General features: G+C 42.4%; 1 protein-coding gene across 1 annotated transcript in view; it reads right to left on the reverse strand.

The window, feature by feature from the left end:
- Positions 1-18568, reverse strand: part of LOC145415628 (uncharacterized) — a 181227-nt gene that overhangs the window by 110831 nt on the left and 51828 nt on the right. Inside the window, exons 16-20 of the mRNA XM_080284849.1 lie at positions 17147-17388; positions 11416-11433; positions 10735-10924; positions 10155-10382; positions 8889-9061 (exon numbers count right to left, since the gene is read on the reverse strand). Coding sequence (XP_080140975.1) covers positions 8889-9061; positions 10155-10382; positions 10735-10924; positions 11416-11433; positions 17147-17388 — 851 coding nt within the window. The remainder of the gene's footprint in view (positions 1-8888; positions 9062-10154; positions 10383-10734; positions 10925-11415; positions 11434-17146; positions 17389-18568) is intronic.

Genomic DNA, 18568 nt, shown 5'->3' on the forward strand with positions numbered 1-18568 from the left:
TCTATGGGAGGATAACTATTTCACACCACTCATAAATGGTATTTATTTATTTACTGTTAAGAATTTATATGTAGTACAAGAGTATATTGGTTTTCAAGCAGTAATATAGGCATTATAAGCATTGTTTCACTCACTAATACCTGACCTTTTTTTGCCACATTACCTGATCATCATTTCTAACTGTTTCTTCCTCTAATGCTATGTAAAGTTTGTCCTCCACATTGTCATTGATTGGGGAATCACTCTGGCCCTGAATTTCGTACCGTGGCATGACATGGCTATACTGGCCAGGTCACTGATAACAGGTGAATTGCTGAGAAAAGGGCCTGCAGGGGGGGGAGGAGGTCATGCTGGGTAAGGCATTGTCTCTGCCTGGCATCTTGTTGAGGAAGGTGTCCCGTGTATACATACCAAAAATGACTCGCGAAAATTGAAAATTGTGGAAATTATGAACCTTGCAATTGCAGGACGTTGAAGTACGTCCTCGGGATTAGCTGTGACAAAACGTGTGGACGTGGAAGTACGTCCTCGGGACGGCGCGGGTTAAGCAGTAAAAGACGGAGTAGTCAGTCAGTGAGTCAGTCAGCCAATGAACGAGTAGTGATGAGTGAAAGACAGTTAACAAGAGATATATGTCTTCTGCAACTGTGCCTCGGCTGGTACTGTACATACCTATAAGGATTAAAACCTATAAGTGTTCGTCTGCCCTTGATTAACCGCCTGGCCTGTGTGTGTCGTTCTCGACATATTAAATAAACTTATAATAATAATGTTTAATGTTGGAAGACATCAAATGGATTAAATTATAGCAGGTGAAATGTGGTTCTACGCAAAAATGATAAAGATGCATGTGACAAATTACGAAATTTTAAGAATTGCAGACACTGGGTAAGTTTAATGATAATCATAAGGCTGCTGAGGTCTTGGGAACATTAGCAGTGACGCTGACTGAGCACACAGGACAGGAGCCGAGGGAGAAAGTACAATATAACATACCGTGCAGGCTTGAGTAGATGACAGGGCAACTTCCGGAAAGAACACAGGCAAAGGAATTGAAGCTGCCGAGAAACACACAAAGCAGGGGAAAACCATGTCTAACTTCTGAGAAGATACTGCACAATTTCAAAATGCAAGGGGGAGGGGGAAGGGGACCCTCAATGTACAACGAAGATACATGGTGAGAATATGCAAGTGGAATAACATTGCCAAAAGATCCCATCATATAAGCTGCGTTCATTTTTAAGAGGGAAGTACTTATTTTACCTGCATGATCAAACAGTAATTAAAACTGTAAACTTCATTTTATTCTGCAAAGTTTGAAATAAGAATTCACTTCCAAACGATTAAACATACTCATCACATTGAGAAAGACTAAAGCTGCACACTGTGATAATGTTCCCAAACCGACCTAGCATCATTCATTCATTATTCATTTAGGCATCCGATGGCTCCAATGCGGCCTGTGGACCCTCCAAAGAAACCTCGGTTGTGGCACTTAGGAACTGCTGATTGGGAGGCCCTCAGACAGTACTACTATCATTTTCCATGAAATGATTATTGCTTCCATGGTCGAGAGCCATTTAAGTGTGCCTTGCACATTACGGAGCACACATTCCTTTCTTACATCCTTTGACTAATGAAAAAGAAAAAAAAAAAAAAACGGTTTAATCACGCTTGTTCTAATGCTGTCCACAACAAGAAGGCCTACAAAAGGTACCAAGAGCCAACCAACCCCTGAATCTCATCTCATCTTATGTTTCTGGCCGGATTCGTGCTAAGTCTGTTCTTCGCTCTGCTAAAAATAATTTCATCTGTATGCTCTGAACTCTCCAACTCTAATTCTTCTCGCTATTTCTGGCACCTCGTCAAAAACCTTTCTAACAAGTTTACCTCCTCATCCATCCCTCCTCTTTTCCACTGTGATGACTTTCTTTTACTGACAAAGCAGAACTTTTCAATCAGATTTTCTCATCCAGTTCCTCCTCAGACGATTCCGGTGCTATTCCAACATCTCTTCCTCCCTCTAACTTCTTCATGGCTGACAAAATTTCTTCAACTGATGCATTTTCTGCCTTCACTGGCCTCAGTACTAACAAGGCATATGGGCCTGATGGGGTCCCTCCTGTTGTCCCCTAAAACTGTACTTACACCCTGCCTAGGTAAACTTTTTCGCCTTTGTCTATCAATTTGCACCTTTCCTTCTTGCTGGAAGTTTGCTCTCATGCTGCCTGTCCCAAAGAATTGTGACCATTCCCAGCCATCTAACTATCGCCCAATTGCTTTAACATCCTATATTTCACAAGTTTTTGAATCTGTTCTATAAAAAATTTTAAAACATCTTTCCTATCGCAACCTTCTTTCTGATAGTCTGTATGGGTTCCTCAGGGACGCTCCACAGGTGCTCTCTCCTACCTTTCTGACTCTCGTTCGTCCGCCTTTCGGGACTTTGGCTAAAGTTTTGCCACTGCACTTTACGTCTCAAAAGCTTTCGATCGAGTCTGGCATAAATTATATTTCCAAGCTACCCTCTTACGGTTTTTATCCTATCTGTGCCTTCACCTCTGTTTCCTTTCCGGTCATTCAGTAGCTGCTGTTGTAGACGGCACAGTTTTTCTCCTAGAGCTATCAATATTCTTCCTCAGGGCTCTGTCTTATCTCCAGCACTTCCTTTTATTCATCAATGACCTAAGCTGTGAATCTAACCCTATCCACTCATACGCGGATTACTCCACAATTCACCTTTCCATTCACTTTCCACAGAGTCCATCTCAGCAGTTACTTAAACAAGGGATGAGGCTATGGCACACCTCGTGTCTGACTGCTGATATCTCTGGTGTAAAAATAACCTTGTTGTCTTTAACGCATCGAAAACTCAGTTCTTACATCTATCTATATTGCCAGAAGCCTTAATCCCTTATACGGGGTGGCCACAAACAAATCGCCTCCACGTCACCCTGTCCCCCATCATTTCACTGCCCTGCTCCCAATTCCCAGTCTCCTCTCTCATATACCATTCCACTCCATCCCTCCATCTCATCCTTGGCCTTCCCCTCCCTCTCTCCCCCTCCACCTCACTCACACACTCTCTCCTCGTCAGTCTTACTCTCCATCCTCTCCACATGACCGAACCACCTCAATATGTTCCTCCGAACGCTTCCTATCACATCCACATCTACATCACAACAATCCTTCACATCCTCATTTGTCAGTCTCTCTCTCCATGTGGCTCCACAGGCTCCTCTCAAATAACTCATTTCCACTGCTCTCACTCTTGACTTGTGTCCCTCCAACAACGTCCAAGCTTCACTTCCATACGTTAGAGTTGGTATAACAATACTGTCATGTAATAACTTTTTCACTTCCATGCTCACTTCTCTTTCTTATCACTGCCTTCAAGGAACCAGCAACCTTTCTTCCTTGTTGTACCCTTTCAAGCACTTCACCCTCCAAACTTCAATCCTTACTCATCACACTACCCAAGTACTTAAACGTACCTTCATTTTGCATTTCCTCCTCATTCAACCTCACTGTACATTCACTGACCACCTCTCTCAAAGACCATAACTTTACTCTTCCCTATATTCACATTTAGATTCCGTTTCTTACACACACTCTCAAACTCATCCACCAAGCCTTGCAGCTCCAGCAACACATTATCATCTGCAACCAACAGTAGAGGGAGTTTCCGAACACTGCCCTCTCTCATTAGGGCCACTCCAACATCCACTTCCCTACCTTGTATCTCTAATAACCCCATCCATATATAGACTGAACAGCCATGGAGACATGGCACATACCCGTTTCAACCCAACCTTCAAACAGAAAAACTCACTCTGTTCACTATCCACACGCACTGCAGCCTTAGCACCTTCATACATACTCTTCACAACATTCAACAACTTCCCATCTACTCCATATATTCTTAATACTTTCCACAATCCTTGTCTATCCACTCTGTCATATGCTTTCTCAAAATCCATGAAGGCCGCATACAATTTCTTTCCCTTCTCTAGAAACTTTTCCACTAAAGATCTAAGAATGAATATCTGATCTACACAACCTCTTCCCTTCCTAAAGCCTCCCTGTTCTTCAACTAATTCCTCTTATTTCCCTAACTCTGTCAACAAGTATCCTACCGTATACTTTTCCTATTACACTAAGAAGACAAATGCCCCTATGATTACCACACACTTCTTTTTCCCCTTTCCCTTTGTACAAGGGAATAATTAAACCTGACTTCCAATCCTCCGGGACTCAACCTTCCTCCCAGGCCAATCCGCACATCTTCCACGTCCATTCTACTACTATCTCTCCCCCATGCTTCAGCATTTCACCACACACTCCAATTCCTGGGGCTTTCCCCATTGACTTTCTTCATTACTTCCACAACTTCCATCCTACTGATTTCTTCTCGTCTTACCTCCCTCCTCCTCCCAGACATTCCCCAGCCACTTATACTCGCATTACTTTCATTCTCTATGTTCAACAATTCATTAAAGTGTTCTCTCAATCTGCTCACTTCTCCCTTCTCCACTAGTAATCTATCATTTTTATCTTTCACTCCCCTTCTAACTTCATTGCCACCCTTTCCGACTCTCTTTTCCTCTTTCCAGAACATTTTCTTACATTCCCTCCACTTTACACTCAAATTCCATCCAAATTCCTCATCCACTCTTCTTATTCTCTCTTGCTAATCTTTTCACCTCTCTCTTCCTTTCTACATATAACTCTCTCTTCCATCTCTCACCTTCTTCCACGCCCCTATTTCTCATCCACTCACTATATGTTTTTTTCTTTTGTGCCACAGCCTGTCTCACCTAGTCATTCCACCATGCTATTCCTTGTACCCCCCTTCGTCTTCTCTTCACCCCACATACCATCTCACAAGCCGCACACATTTCTTCTGTGCATATCTTGCACACACCTTCCACATCCCCCATCTGCTCCAATTCATATTTACCCAATCGTTCCTCTTCTCTTATATTCTGCCTCTTTCTCATCCTCTTGTAACTTTTCCACTCTCCTTGCATATACTCCTTAATCCCGTCCTTCCCTTCTATTTCTCCATTTTACTCCCTCAACCTCTATATGCTCTTGCATGCATTACACATCTTCGCATCCTTTCATCCACACACACATAATCAATCATTCCCTTCCTTTCATTCAGTTCACCATCCACCCTTCTCATCACTAGTTATGTACACATGTGGATCATTTTGTGCCTGAAGAGGGTATTGGCTACCACCAACCCCCTCCCAGCACAAATGTCCACTAAAGCACTGCCAGTCTCATCTGTCTCTGCAGGCACACCCCACTCACCATTTACGCCATCCACCTTCACAGTCCCTACTTTTCCATTCATATCTCCAATCAAAAACACTCATTCCTTTCAAACTTTTCCATGCACACTTCCACATTTGTCCAGAACTCTTCTCTTACTCTCCTTGCACGGTCTTGCGTTGGCACATACATGCACACAATCACCCACATTTGTTGTCCAACTTTCGGTCTTACCCAAACAATCCTTGAGCCAACTGATCCATAGTCTTTTATTCTTCTTCCATCCGTTACACACAACAATACACACTCGTTTTGCCCTCTCATTCTCACCTATTCCTGCACATATACCCCATCCATACTCCCATTCTCTCACACACACACACACACACACACCTCTCCATTTAGTTTCAGTTAATCCACATACATCGGCTTTCGCACCCTCAAGCACCTGGACAATCTCTCTCTCTCTCTCTCACCTCATCATTTGCACCCCTTACATTCCACGTCGTCATCCGTATTATGTCCTGTGTTCGGGCCTTAGTCATCTTTTGGCCAGTCCTGGTCCGAGGCTTCTTGTTCATATTTTTGTTTGTTGTTTTCCAGAGAGGGGCACTAACCCTCCGACAACCCACTTGCTGTCACGTTGGGAACACGTGTCTGTTTGTTATAAGGTTACCACCCAGCGTTGTAAACGATTTCCTGGTTTACAGGAAATCATTTGGCTTGCCATTCGATGTAAAGCTACCCTAAAAACAGGGTACCACTACACTAAGTGGGTGGATGATGGGCGCCCCCACCTACCATATCTATCAGCCCAACAAAATCTTACCACAGGAGAAGCCACTAATTTTTAACAGCCAGCCAGCTCAATCCTGCATCATGTTTAAATATATTTGGGTTTCATTCTCTCGGGATTTATCTTGGAAAGAACATATTACCTCTCTTGTAAAATCTGCTTCCAAGAGACTGGGTGTGCTAGGCCAACTCCGTGTCTTTACTCCTGCACAGCTGTCGACTTTATACTCGGGTTTTATTCGCCCCTGTGTAGAGTACAACTAATGTGTGGGGAGGCTCCCTACACAGCTCTTCACAACAGGATGAGTGAAAGGCTTTTCGTCTCAGTACGTCTCATCCTTTAACTGGCTCCCTTCAACCTCTGTCTCTTTGCTGCACTGTTCCATCTTTCTCTCTCTCCTGTCACTAATGGTCACTGCTCCTCTTAACTGTCTGCTTGTATCCGTCCACCACTAAGGCGGGCATGTAGCACCTGTCTAGCAACAAACTCTCATCCCTTTTCCTTCCAACTCTTTAATGCAAGACTTAACCGCTACTCCCAGTCCTTCATGTATGCAACAGGTCAACTCTGGAAGTTTCTCCCTCAGTCTGTTTTTCTTAGTGCCTACGATCTCCAGTCTTTCAAATGCAGTGTGTCCAGACATCTCGAAATAAACGGATCTTGAATTTGGCTCTGTTGTCTCGTTTTTGTTTTCTAAGAGGGAGCAGTTTGCAGGCCATTGGCCTTTGTCTCCTTCCTTGCATAAAACAAAATCTGATGTGGTATTACGTTTCAGAAGCGTCTGACTTATGCAGACAAATATTTACCACATAAGGAAAAGATTTAGTAACTTCATATATGGTATGTGGCAAAGGTTTGAGAGCAAATGCGGATAAAACAAAAGTGACGATATCCAAGGCTGGTGGTGGTACAGTCAAAGCAGTGGGAGAATGGCCACGTGAAGTTTGCCACTAGGGTGTAGTAAGAAACTCCATCTTGTGCAGTACTTGTGATCGGTGGGTGCATAAATGATGTAGTGGTATTAGAGGTAGACAGAGATAATGCCGATTTCGTGGGTTTGGTGTGTCGGGGAGAGCGTTTAGAGATTGTCAGGCATGAAAGGATTTATCTTGCTGGAGTGTCTTGATTGTGTAAGTTTTGTTATTTGGGGAGCATTTTATGTGCTGGAGGTGGGGCTAGGGAAAGGAGTGATTGGAGGAAGCTCTAGGAGCTGTTGCCTCTCTTGACACAATGCTCTCCACTCTGTGCTATGGGATCTTCGTAGGCGGCATGTGTTACGAGTGTAATGCTGTAAGGTTGAGAGATCTAGGCAGTGAAGGAAGAGGATATTCGTAAGCTCAAACGTACAGATATGACCGATTAGATGGCTGTGTAATGCGTCCTTCACTGAAGACTAGGTTTACGGCTGATGAGTCGAGAAGAAAGATGTAACTGGAATGTTGGTGTTGCAATGAGGAGGGATAGATTGAGACAGTCTAGACGTGTGGAGGAGGAGGATGACAATTGGGTGCAGAAAGTGGAAAGTGTGAACGTTGATAGTAGGGCTGCGAAAGGCAGACCGAAAAAGACCTGGGACAAGGTCAGTGTGACCTCATGGATAAGGGACGATAATGACGCTGCCAGAGATCAAGCAGGGTGTACAGCCACCATTAGGTGACCAAGGCCGATGCATACATGCATGTTGGAGCCTTTATAAACATTACGAACGATACTAACGACGTATGTTATGCCCGGGGTGTCTAAGACTGCAAATGAAGAGTTCAGAGGAGGGAAGAGACTTCAAGGTACTGATGTTGTGATAAGGTAGGGTAGGTAGATGGTTTGGTCATGTTGAGGGCATTGAGGATGACAAATGAGTGCAGAAGTTAAGTGTGAACGTCGGGGATGAGATTGCAAAAGACATCGAAATAGACCTGGGAAGAGGACCGTGACCACAGGGATAAACTAAATAGGTAGCCTACCAGAGACAGAGGAGCATCTAGAACCGCCATTAGGAGATCAAGGCCAATGCATGCAAGCATGGAACCTTTATAAACAATAAGACACACGTACACCAGAGGAAAATCCCACGTTATACACTCGCTCATGTTGCGAAGCAGTAGCCAACATTCATATGTCTGGTAACTGTGTGAGAAAGATGAGGATGGAAGAAAGATGCGTAGAAACTATCAGCTCCTCCAGCCTTCCGCCTCCCTTAATCACTCCCCTCCCATGCAGGGGTGCCAGACATTTGAGTGTCTGGCAACTGCTTCACTAGTGGCTGACTTACGCGTAAAGGTCCGAACTGGCAGGCAGGTGTTTAAGGCGGAACTTTCCTCTGATGTACCATGCGAAAAGCAGTCAGATGAAAAATTTAGAGAAACTCGCATGTTTAAGTTGTACAGCTTAATTTAACATATTATAATTACTACAGACAGCTAGCTGGAGATGCCACTGTTTTGCCTTCGCAGACAACTTTGTTGACACGGCAGGCTGGGCTCTGAGGGTAATAAGCTTGTCTCTGCACAAATATTTTTGTATCTGAAACGAAAGTTAAAAGTACTACATTTTCTTTAGCTTGGCTTAAAACTGACATCTCTCTCTCGCTCTCGTACACTTGGCTGCAACAGGAGATTAACACTAGAAAATGGTGTTAGTCATGAAAAAGTGTTACTGAAAGAATGTACACCGTAATATTGTCTATGTTTGCCAATGAACTACATTAAATAAGCTGCAAAAGGATGAAAATCTGGGCCATATTAAGGTAGAAAGAGTATAGTCAAACTTACTATAAACTACCATCCACCTTGGTCATTTTCAACATGTGACTTACTTGAAGAGGCTGAGAAAATACTGCTACATCTTCCACCACAAGATCTCCTCCAAACCCTGGCATTCCAGGGACAACCAGCTCAGAGACATCAATGTTGTTGACAGTGACCCCGGGTCCCACCACCACACCGGTACTCCCAGTCACCACCACGTCACTCAAAAACCTTACACGCCCTGAAGGATTAAAGTGGCATTTTTATTATTTTTTTTTAAAGTCTATACCAGCTTAATATGCCACTACAGGAACCCCCCCTGTCTGAACTGTTGTGCTGTTGTCAGTTTTTGCATATCCAATATCATAACTTCTTGTATATCGGTATTTTCGTTATGTCAAACGAACCGTATGAAATGAAAAAAAAATCTAAAAGGTTTACCAACCATACGAACCATTAGACACTAAGTTAATACCAAGCCAACCCCGTGGAAAGTGCCTGTACCGTATTTTTTTGGCACAAAAAGCTAACTTGATCACCATCCCCATTTTGCCAGGAGTACAGTAACCCTCTATGGAAACTTGACATAACCCCATATAACTTAAAAGTACCAGAACGTGTATCTGCAAAATCACTGTCAAAGTACTTTCCCTGAGGATTTCTGTTCGAGCTTTTGTCATTACACAAGACACGCCAAATTTTAATGGTAAATTCTGTAGTCCTTGATAAACATTAATAACTAACAACTACCAAAACAAGGGTTCACCAACAGGACAGCGTTACTGAGAAACTGCAAGACAATATTTATTTTTCTACAGCAAAAGTAGTTTCAACTGCTCGGACAAACTGCTTATATAGTAGGTAGGCAAATGGAAGGAGACTTGGAAACTGAAAATTTTATAAACACGGGCAAGTAGGGGAAGGGGGAGGTCAAACAGATCATATCAGAGGGAATCGACTGGTAACTTGGTAGCATTCTATACCTAAAGCTTTAAATGTTATTGCAGATCCATATTCGAGTGAAAACTCAGCAATGAATAACAACTTTGTTACTGGCTACTGGCCACAGTCAGGTGTAGAACTGCTGAACTAATAAGAGGAATAAACTGACGATATGAATATTCAAAGAATGCACAAAACAGATGTCAAAGAAATCAATGTGAGGCTGAGGGTTGTGTTGGGAAAGGACAGCCATATGTGATGACTTCTAGTGAAACTATACATTGTGAGAAAAAGGGTGATAAACATGACAAAACCAAAGGTTAAACCACCCTATCGGTATCGGTCAGTTTCTGTAAAGGAGTATGACCAAGATAATGATAAATACCACTTACCTCGTATGGTGTCGTCTGTATCGATCAATACTACGTCCTCGCTGATATCCAAGCCATTAATATCGTCACTAACTACTGCCTGAGTCACAGAGGCTGCCATGAAAGTGAAGCGGGCAACCACAATGTCGAGGGAGGTGCGATCGATCAGGTTTCTCCAGAGAATGCCGTTTATGCTGTTCACAGTCAAGTCTCCATGCACTTCCACGCTGCCCTCATATCTTACAGGACCTAAAAACATGAGGGTCACAGTAAGTGAAGTTTCCTACATTATATAGGTCCCCTTGAATACATGACATTTAAATTTATTCATGCATCCTCTAGACTACTGTTAACTTGAGAAACCACTGGTAATGACAGGTTTAGAAAATCTCCAGCACAGTACCTCTTCACTCGATTTTTCTCCCTACGCTGAATAAATCTAAGGAAACAAGAATAAATTTAGATGTCAGACCAAAGAGTTACTCATATATCTTTAATTCCTCTTTTTTCAGCTTTGATCTATCAATGTAGGAAAGGGTTTATGCCAGAAACTAGTTTACAAGAAAGATGAACAGAAGCCCAGCACTTAAGAACTACTGACCAGTCAATGAGAAATCCCCTGTGGTTTTAACCGTGACAGCATCCAGGTCCTTTAGATTGACTCCATTGATGCCCAACACATCAACATTTCCATCAACATGCACAGAGGCCAGAAAGTAGGATCCGGAGAGAGTCTGCTGGTGTTGGACATCTCTGTATATCACACGTCGTGCTAGGTCCTCAATGTTACCCTGTAAATATGGAAATGATCCTCGGATAATTCACATATTGGGCGGACATCCAGTCTTGCCTAGACTGTTCTGATATTCAGCTGATAGTTACAGTAGTACATATTTAGAGTAAAAGGGTAAAAGCAAAGCTGCTCTGTCCAGACATTAAAGGCAAGACTGACCAGTCACTCAGTCAAGGCACTGTGTGATCAAGATTAACCTCAATCACCTCTTTGGAGTACCTCGTGATTTAATTTAATCCACTGTACAATCACCCGTGCGACTGTACAGGGATGCATTGTACCATAAACTTAAGTGCATCATAACTGCTTCTCCCTTTAACAGGGTTAGAAGGATACAGATAAACAGGAAAACTAAATAGAAATATGTACAGAGCACTCTACACACCCATCACCTTATTCTATCTATCTACTACTACTACCCAGACGCGACAAGCCCGCAACGGACGGCCCTTTGTCTTTTGATTTTATTTTACGGGATGGGGCACTAACCCTCCGCCAACGAACTTGCTGAAACGTGGGGAACACATAGGAGTTGGTTATATGGTTACCACCAGCATCGTAAATGGATTCTTGGCCTACAGGAAACCATTTGGACTTAATATAAAGCCACCTGAAAAGGAAAGAAGAGTAATAAAAAGTGACAGGAAAGGTGGGAGAAATAGGAAGAGAGGAGGGCAGATAGAGAAAAAGAATGATAAAGGTGAAAGACGAAGTAGGCAGCGCTACATCAAATAAGTGGATGATGGTCCCCTTATTCGAGCTTCTGAAATTCTCTGCTCCACCTCAGGCCAAAACAGTCACCACAAAATTTCACTTCACTGCCAGTAGTATAAAGGGACACTGACATTTCGACATGGGTAATTGAAAATCTGCGAAACCATATGGTAATTGTACAGTAAGACATCCCTAATACTACTGTGGTAGCTGTTGATCAACTCCAGTTTGTCTGGACAAGTAGACCTATCAACCACAGGCAAGCACATCTACAGGTTTGTCCCGTGCAGTGAACCATGTTCCCTTGAGGCTGACAGTGCATCAGCACAGGAAGGAGACGGGAACAGTGTTGAGGTTTGGCTCCTGAATGGATGCACACTTGTCTCGCCCCAACCAGATAACAGGGGCTTCAAAGCAGGCTCCATGTCACCCCATAAATTGGTTATATGCTTACTTCCCATCAGTGTAAATGATCTCCTGGGTTACAGGAAATCATTAGGCTATTCAATCGGTGTAAAGTCACCTGATATAGAAAGAAGAGTAATAAAAAGTGACTGGAACGAAAGGGAAAACAAGGAAGAGAAGAGGACAGATACAGAGACAGAATGAGATAGGGGAAGGAAGAAGTTGGCAGGACTGCAATTGAGCGGATAATTGTCGCCACTATCTACCAGCCATACTGTACTGATTCCCCAATGTGATCACAATAGCCACACGAATTATTTTGATATGTTGATATGTTGATACACAAGTCAAGAGTGAGAGCAGTGGAAATGAGTTATTTAAGAGGAGCCTGTGAAGTCACATGGAGAGACAGGCTGACGAATGAGGATATAAAGGAGCGTTGTGGTGTGGATGTGGATGTGATAGGAAGTGTTATGAGAAATACACTGAGGTGGTTTGGCCATGTGGAGAGGATGGAGGGTGAAAGACTGACGAAGAGAGTGTATGTGAGTGAGGTGGAGGGGGGAAGAGGGAGGGGGAGGCCGAGGATGAGATGGAGGGATGGGGTGGAGAGGTATATGAGAGAGGGGGGTGTGAGTTGGGAGCAGGGCAGTGAAAAATGGCGGGAGACAGGACGACGTGGAGGCGATTTGTTTGTGGCCACCCCAAACGGGATTGAGGCGTCTGGCAATAGATAGATAGATAGATATATCGCCAAATGCATACCTTAATGAATGTAATTACCATTCATTAAACAGCGTCAAAACTGGTACATTTATTGCATAATTATGCATGCTGTGTGATCAGTTTTAATCATTTAACTTATGCCTTTATATGAATATCTCCTACCATGAGCAATTTTTGCGTGGCTTTTACAGGATATTTAATTGAAGTAATGCATTAGTACTACATTTGGAGAAAATATAGTTTTCTTTACAAGTTAGACCATTCTACGACAGTTGACACTAGACAAGATTCTGCTGTGTCAGTTATAACAATGGGGGACTTGTGAAGCTGCCTACCGTTAGAGGCCACCACCGTTAGCTTGTCCGCCCCGAGTACGCGTTAAATTACAGTGATTTTTTTATGTTGATGTGAGAACCTGTGTGGCAAAATACCATCATACACTATTGAAGTATTGAAAAAGCTTCCTAACAAAAATATGACAGGGGAGAATACATTGTTCTCTTTTTATTTCCCCGAAAACGAAGCCCGAATTTTGAAAACCTGGCACTTTTTTTTTTTTTTTTTTTTTTTTTTTTTAACAAAGCTGCAACAAAGCAGAGTTAAATCTGTCTTCAGAAATGTTCGATATACACCGTAGTCTTAGCCAACCACTTGTGTTGTTGGTGTTAGTCTCTTGGCGGAAATTTTATGATTACTAAAGTACTCTACATCAGCCATTCGAACTCAGAGACTGTCTCCGTTCCAAGATCTTATGGTTTATTTGAAAGTGGTAGTAGCGCGTTCTCCTAGGGGGATTGGTCATGATCAAATCTTAGAACGGAGACTGTCTTTGATTAGTTCGGATGGCTGATGCAAAATAATTTATTACATCATTAAAATTCAGCGAAAAGAGTGACAAACAAAACAAGTGCTTGGCTAAAAGTACAGTATATATCGAACATTTCAGAAGGCAAGGTTTAACTCAGCTTTGTAGCAGCTTCAATAAAAACGAAAATTATACAAGTGCCAGGGTTTCAAAATTCGGCCTTCGTTTTCGGGGAAGTAAAACGACGAGAGTAATGAATTATCCCCTGTTATATTTTTGTTAAGAAGCTTTTTCAAAACTTCAGTAGTGTATGATGGTATTCTGCCACACAGGTTCTCACATCAACAGAAAAATCACTAATTGAACACGTGCTCAGGACAGACAAGCTGTTAACAGTGAGAAGATTTCCAGAAGTCCTACATTAAGTCAGTGCAGTCAAGAAAATATACACCGCGAAAATGGGCTTTAAAACTGATGGACAGCTGACGACCCCTACATCAAAAGTTCCATGAAGCGTTGAAGAGGTCCATTTCAAGGCAAATGTTCCTCATTCTTCGTTTAAGAGGCATGTCCATTCTCTCATCATTTTACTTTATCCTCAGACACTCCCCCCCCCCCCAAGCTATTCCATCACCTGACGTTGAAAAAAAAAAAAAAAAAAAAAAAGGTCCCATCAAGTGCTGCTTTACACACACACTTTTCTTCCATGTCAGTTCCTTAGTTTCAACTTCCATACATACTTCAATATGTTGTCTACCATTTTTGCCTTCCATGCATCCTCTTGCCCACAAACTCGACTCTATTCACTTTGCACTTTGTATCTGCGGCTGTTATTTGGCCATACCATCTTTACACACTCCTCTACCCTTCAAATTTTCCAAGCCACATGTCACAAATCTCTCGTCCCATCCAGTCTAATCATGTCATGTAGAAACGTAGGAGGACTACCGGGCCATAAGGGTATGCTTTGGGGATAGGTCATGACGCCTTTGCCCCGAGTCGGGATAAAGGGAGGGGGGGGAAGACCACAATCCTTGACAGACCTATTTCAACATGCTCCTCTTGTCAGTTACTTTCACTTTTGACAATATTCATGTCATTCCAAAGTTTCACATCCATTTATTAATGACTTCTGTTCAGTCTATCACCGATATTTATGCACTTTGCTCAAACTAACATTATGAAGCAATAATTCACAAGTTCCTTTTCTGACAAGTTCTTAAGACACCCGTCGATTGTAATCTTTAAATACAGAAAATAATATATATATCGTTACATCTGCATAGCCTGCACCGACTCTTCTATTCAGATCACCCAACACAACCTCAGCACATGCTCAACCACTCCATTAAAAAACCTGTTTTCTCCATGTCATTACATGATGCATAGGCGACAGTCATAACTAGCTTTATCCTCTCAGACTTTACATTAATACATCTTTGCTATTTAATATTCATCAACAGATCCACTCATTTGATCCTTCTTCAAGTGCTATTACCAATACTTGAATTTTTTTTTTCTTACGTCCACTTTCAGTCATATTATACCATCCTTCCAAAACACTTTTTATCTTCTTTTATCCTTCATTAACATTCCACAGTCATATGATCCTCCCTAATTTTACTGGGCCCAGATCTTGCTTGACACCTTTTTAAGTTTGGTCAAATGGATGGGGGATCCCCATACCGCCCCCTCACTTAAGTCGTCGTAACGTCAAGGGAGGAATACGTGGGCATTATTCTTTCTCAGCCCAAGGTATATTCGATATCTTCTTTGATGTGTCTGTGAATTTCAGTTTGGACTTTGATTCCCTAATATTGGTTGACCTCTGCCGAAATGAAATATTTTAGTATTAAGTTAACAAGCTTCCTGCGAAACTTCCCTTAAGTCAAAGGTGGTCCAGCTACTGTTTTTATTTAATTATAATTAAATTGTACGAATCAGTTATGTGCATTTTTCTCCATGAATCTAAAACAACGCCACCCTAATAAAAATTAACGTACAGTACATTCATCATCATGATCATCATCCGGACCTCCTTTCCCATCCTAGGGCAGGGTGAGGAGTAGCAACGTCCAGACAGCCTATGTTTGCCCACTCCAATGAGCCACGCTTCTATTCACTTATCGTTCAAGCCCCCAGAATCCTGGCTCTATCTGATACGCCAAAAATTTTTACCACGTTCTGTAGCTTCACATAAATGTATCCAATTCAGTCAATTCGAACGCTGTCACGTTAAAAAAAGGGTGCCAAATCCCTTATCATGCACTTCTCACAACACTCATCCAGCCAGCTCGAAATCTTGTCAGTTCCCTAGCATCACAGATTTCAAAACCCCTTTTCTTCACACTCGTCCACCATATGCCTCCACCTCCTCCTTGGCCTACCTTGCCTCCTCCCTCCTTCAAATTCACTCAGGTATACCTTTTTCACCACTATTGTTATCCATTCTCTCCATATGACCATACCATTTCAGTACACTTCGATTCAGGTGTCCACAGACTTCCTCACCCAGCAACTTTCACGAATCACATTATTTCGTATCCTATCCACTTCGTACTCCACATACCTTCCTCAGCAGTCCCATCTCCACTGCTTTCACTCTGACATTTCATTTTCATGCCACACCATAATCTCCCATCCATACGTTAAAGCTGGCACTAACAATACCTCGCGTATGCCTCTCACAGGTGCAACACAAGCCTCTAACAAGGCATTCACAGCACCAGCTACTTTCCTTTCTAGTGTCACTACTTTCCACTCCTTTTGCACATTTCCCTCTCTCCTATCATTGTGCCCAGGTATTTGAACTCACCAATTCCAGTCTCACTCCATTCATTAATATCACACTGGGAGTCACCTTCTCTATTACCATCACTTTGCTCTTCTACATTTACTCTCGAGGCACGACGCTCACAGACATCAGTACAACTCTGCACTTTTCTACGAAGTTCTTGTCCGGTATTTGTAAGCAGCACAGCATCAGCAAACAACAAATATGAGATATTCCATTCAACACCATTCATTATCAACGTCATCCCTCTCTCCATTACTCGTGTTTTCACTTCGCTCATCACCCCATCCATATGTATATAGTGAACAACCATGGGGACATCACACAACCCTGTTGCACTCCCACACTAATCGTGACCCATTCACTTAGATGCCCATTTACCCTAACACATGCTTCACTACCATCATAACTCTCGACGGCATCCAGCAGCTTACCATCTACGCCGTACATGTGCAAAACCTTCCACAATCCTTCTGTTTTTGTCGTATGTTTTTTTTTTCCAGATCCATAAATGCCGTAAACACCTCATAGTCCTTCTCGCAAGCCTTCTCCACTATGTCACACTGCAAATATTTGATCCACACATCCTCTGCCACTCCTATAGCCACCCTGTTCAACACACACTAGGACTTCTGATATCTCTCACTTTCACTATAACATTAATACCTATACAAAATGTACTAAAAGCAACAAAATAAGAACTTTTCTTGAGCCGAAGAAATTCCTGATACTAATACAAGTACTAAGTATTAACTGTAGCAACCAATACAACTTACCCCATTGAGGGATCCAACAGTAACTGTGCCCAGAACTGAAAGAGAACTGAACGTCTTTGTGCCCAGGAATACTGTAGCTGCTGCTGCTCCCCCTCCACGCCTCACTATGGTTGAAGTGCTTATTCCATTGATGATGACTGAGCCATCAATGCTTGATGGGTTGATAATTCCTCCAAGTATCACAGAGGCATAACTGTGCTGGCCTGTCACCACCTGGCTCTTCACACTCTTCCGCATCAGATCTGGTTAGAGAGGTTCAATGAGAAAACCTGCTTAATCCAAGTTGCAGTTCCTTAAGATTAATCTAATTGACTGACTAATGTTTGATCCATCCATCCCTCATTCTGGTGTTATCCCATCAGGTGCACAGAGGCCCGAGGCTAAATTATTTATTCCAAATTAAGGGGTTTGCTCCTGAACAGTACTGTGAACACTAAAATCAAAACGTCCCTAAAACTGCACCCTAATGAACATCCACTCCATGGGTTTTACTCTTGTATTCTTGCTACCTCCACCCTCCCCCTCCCCTTGGAGATTTCTTATGAAGGGAGGGGGGGGGATTACTCGTGAAAGAGTTAAGATGACTAAGTCCTTTGGGAAAAACTCTCTCCAAAACAAACAAATAATTTGGAAAGACTAAACTAAAGGGTTCGATACAATTTAGTCGTAGTTTTCGTTTCGTTTTTGAAGGCTCCAACATGCTTGCATGTGTCGGCCTTAGTCACCTAATGGCGGCTCTCAATACTGCTTGATCTACATACAGGTACTTGGCTACTATGACAGTAACAAACACAATACAGGAAAGAGAAGGATGGGTGGACAGTATCTATTTAGATTTCAAGAACGCTTTTGACACAGTACCACACCAAACACTTATTGAAACTGTACCATCAAGGAGGAATTCGAGGCAAACTGTTTTGTTGGATGCAAGACTCTCATAAAAAGAGAAATGAGAACAGTACTAAGAGGAAACTACTCATCATGGAAAGAAGTGACTAGTGGAGTACCACAGGGTTCAGTGCTGGCACCAATCATGTTTTTAGTGTATATAAATGATATAAACTAACACTGGAAATGACAGCAATCTGAATATGTTTGCAGATGATGCAAAAATACAAAGGAGAATTACTAACACAGACTCTTGTAAAGAGCTACAAGAAGAATTAAATAAGCTTCATGAATGGAGTAGTACATGGCAAATGGAATTTAATGTGGACAAGTGTCATGTAATAAAGTTTGGTAAAAGTGGAAAAAGACCTGATTGGGATTATAAGTTAGGAAATAAAACCCTATACACATCAGAAAGAGAGAAGGACCTAGGTGTGATTGTCAATAACAGACAATCTCCGGCTGACCACATCAGCAAGAAGGTACGAAACATGTATACACTGCTTGCAAATATGAGAATAGCATTCACATACA

Source organism: Coenobita brevimanus, chromosome 103 (assembly GCF_032717465.1).
Source record: "Coenobita brevimanus isolate Jiangsu-jjx chromosome 103, ASM3271746v2, whole genome shotgun sequence".
Lineage (NCBI taxonomy): Eukaryota > Metazoa > Arthropoda > Malacostraca > Decapoda > Coenobitidae > Coenobita > Coenobita brevimanus.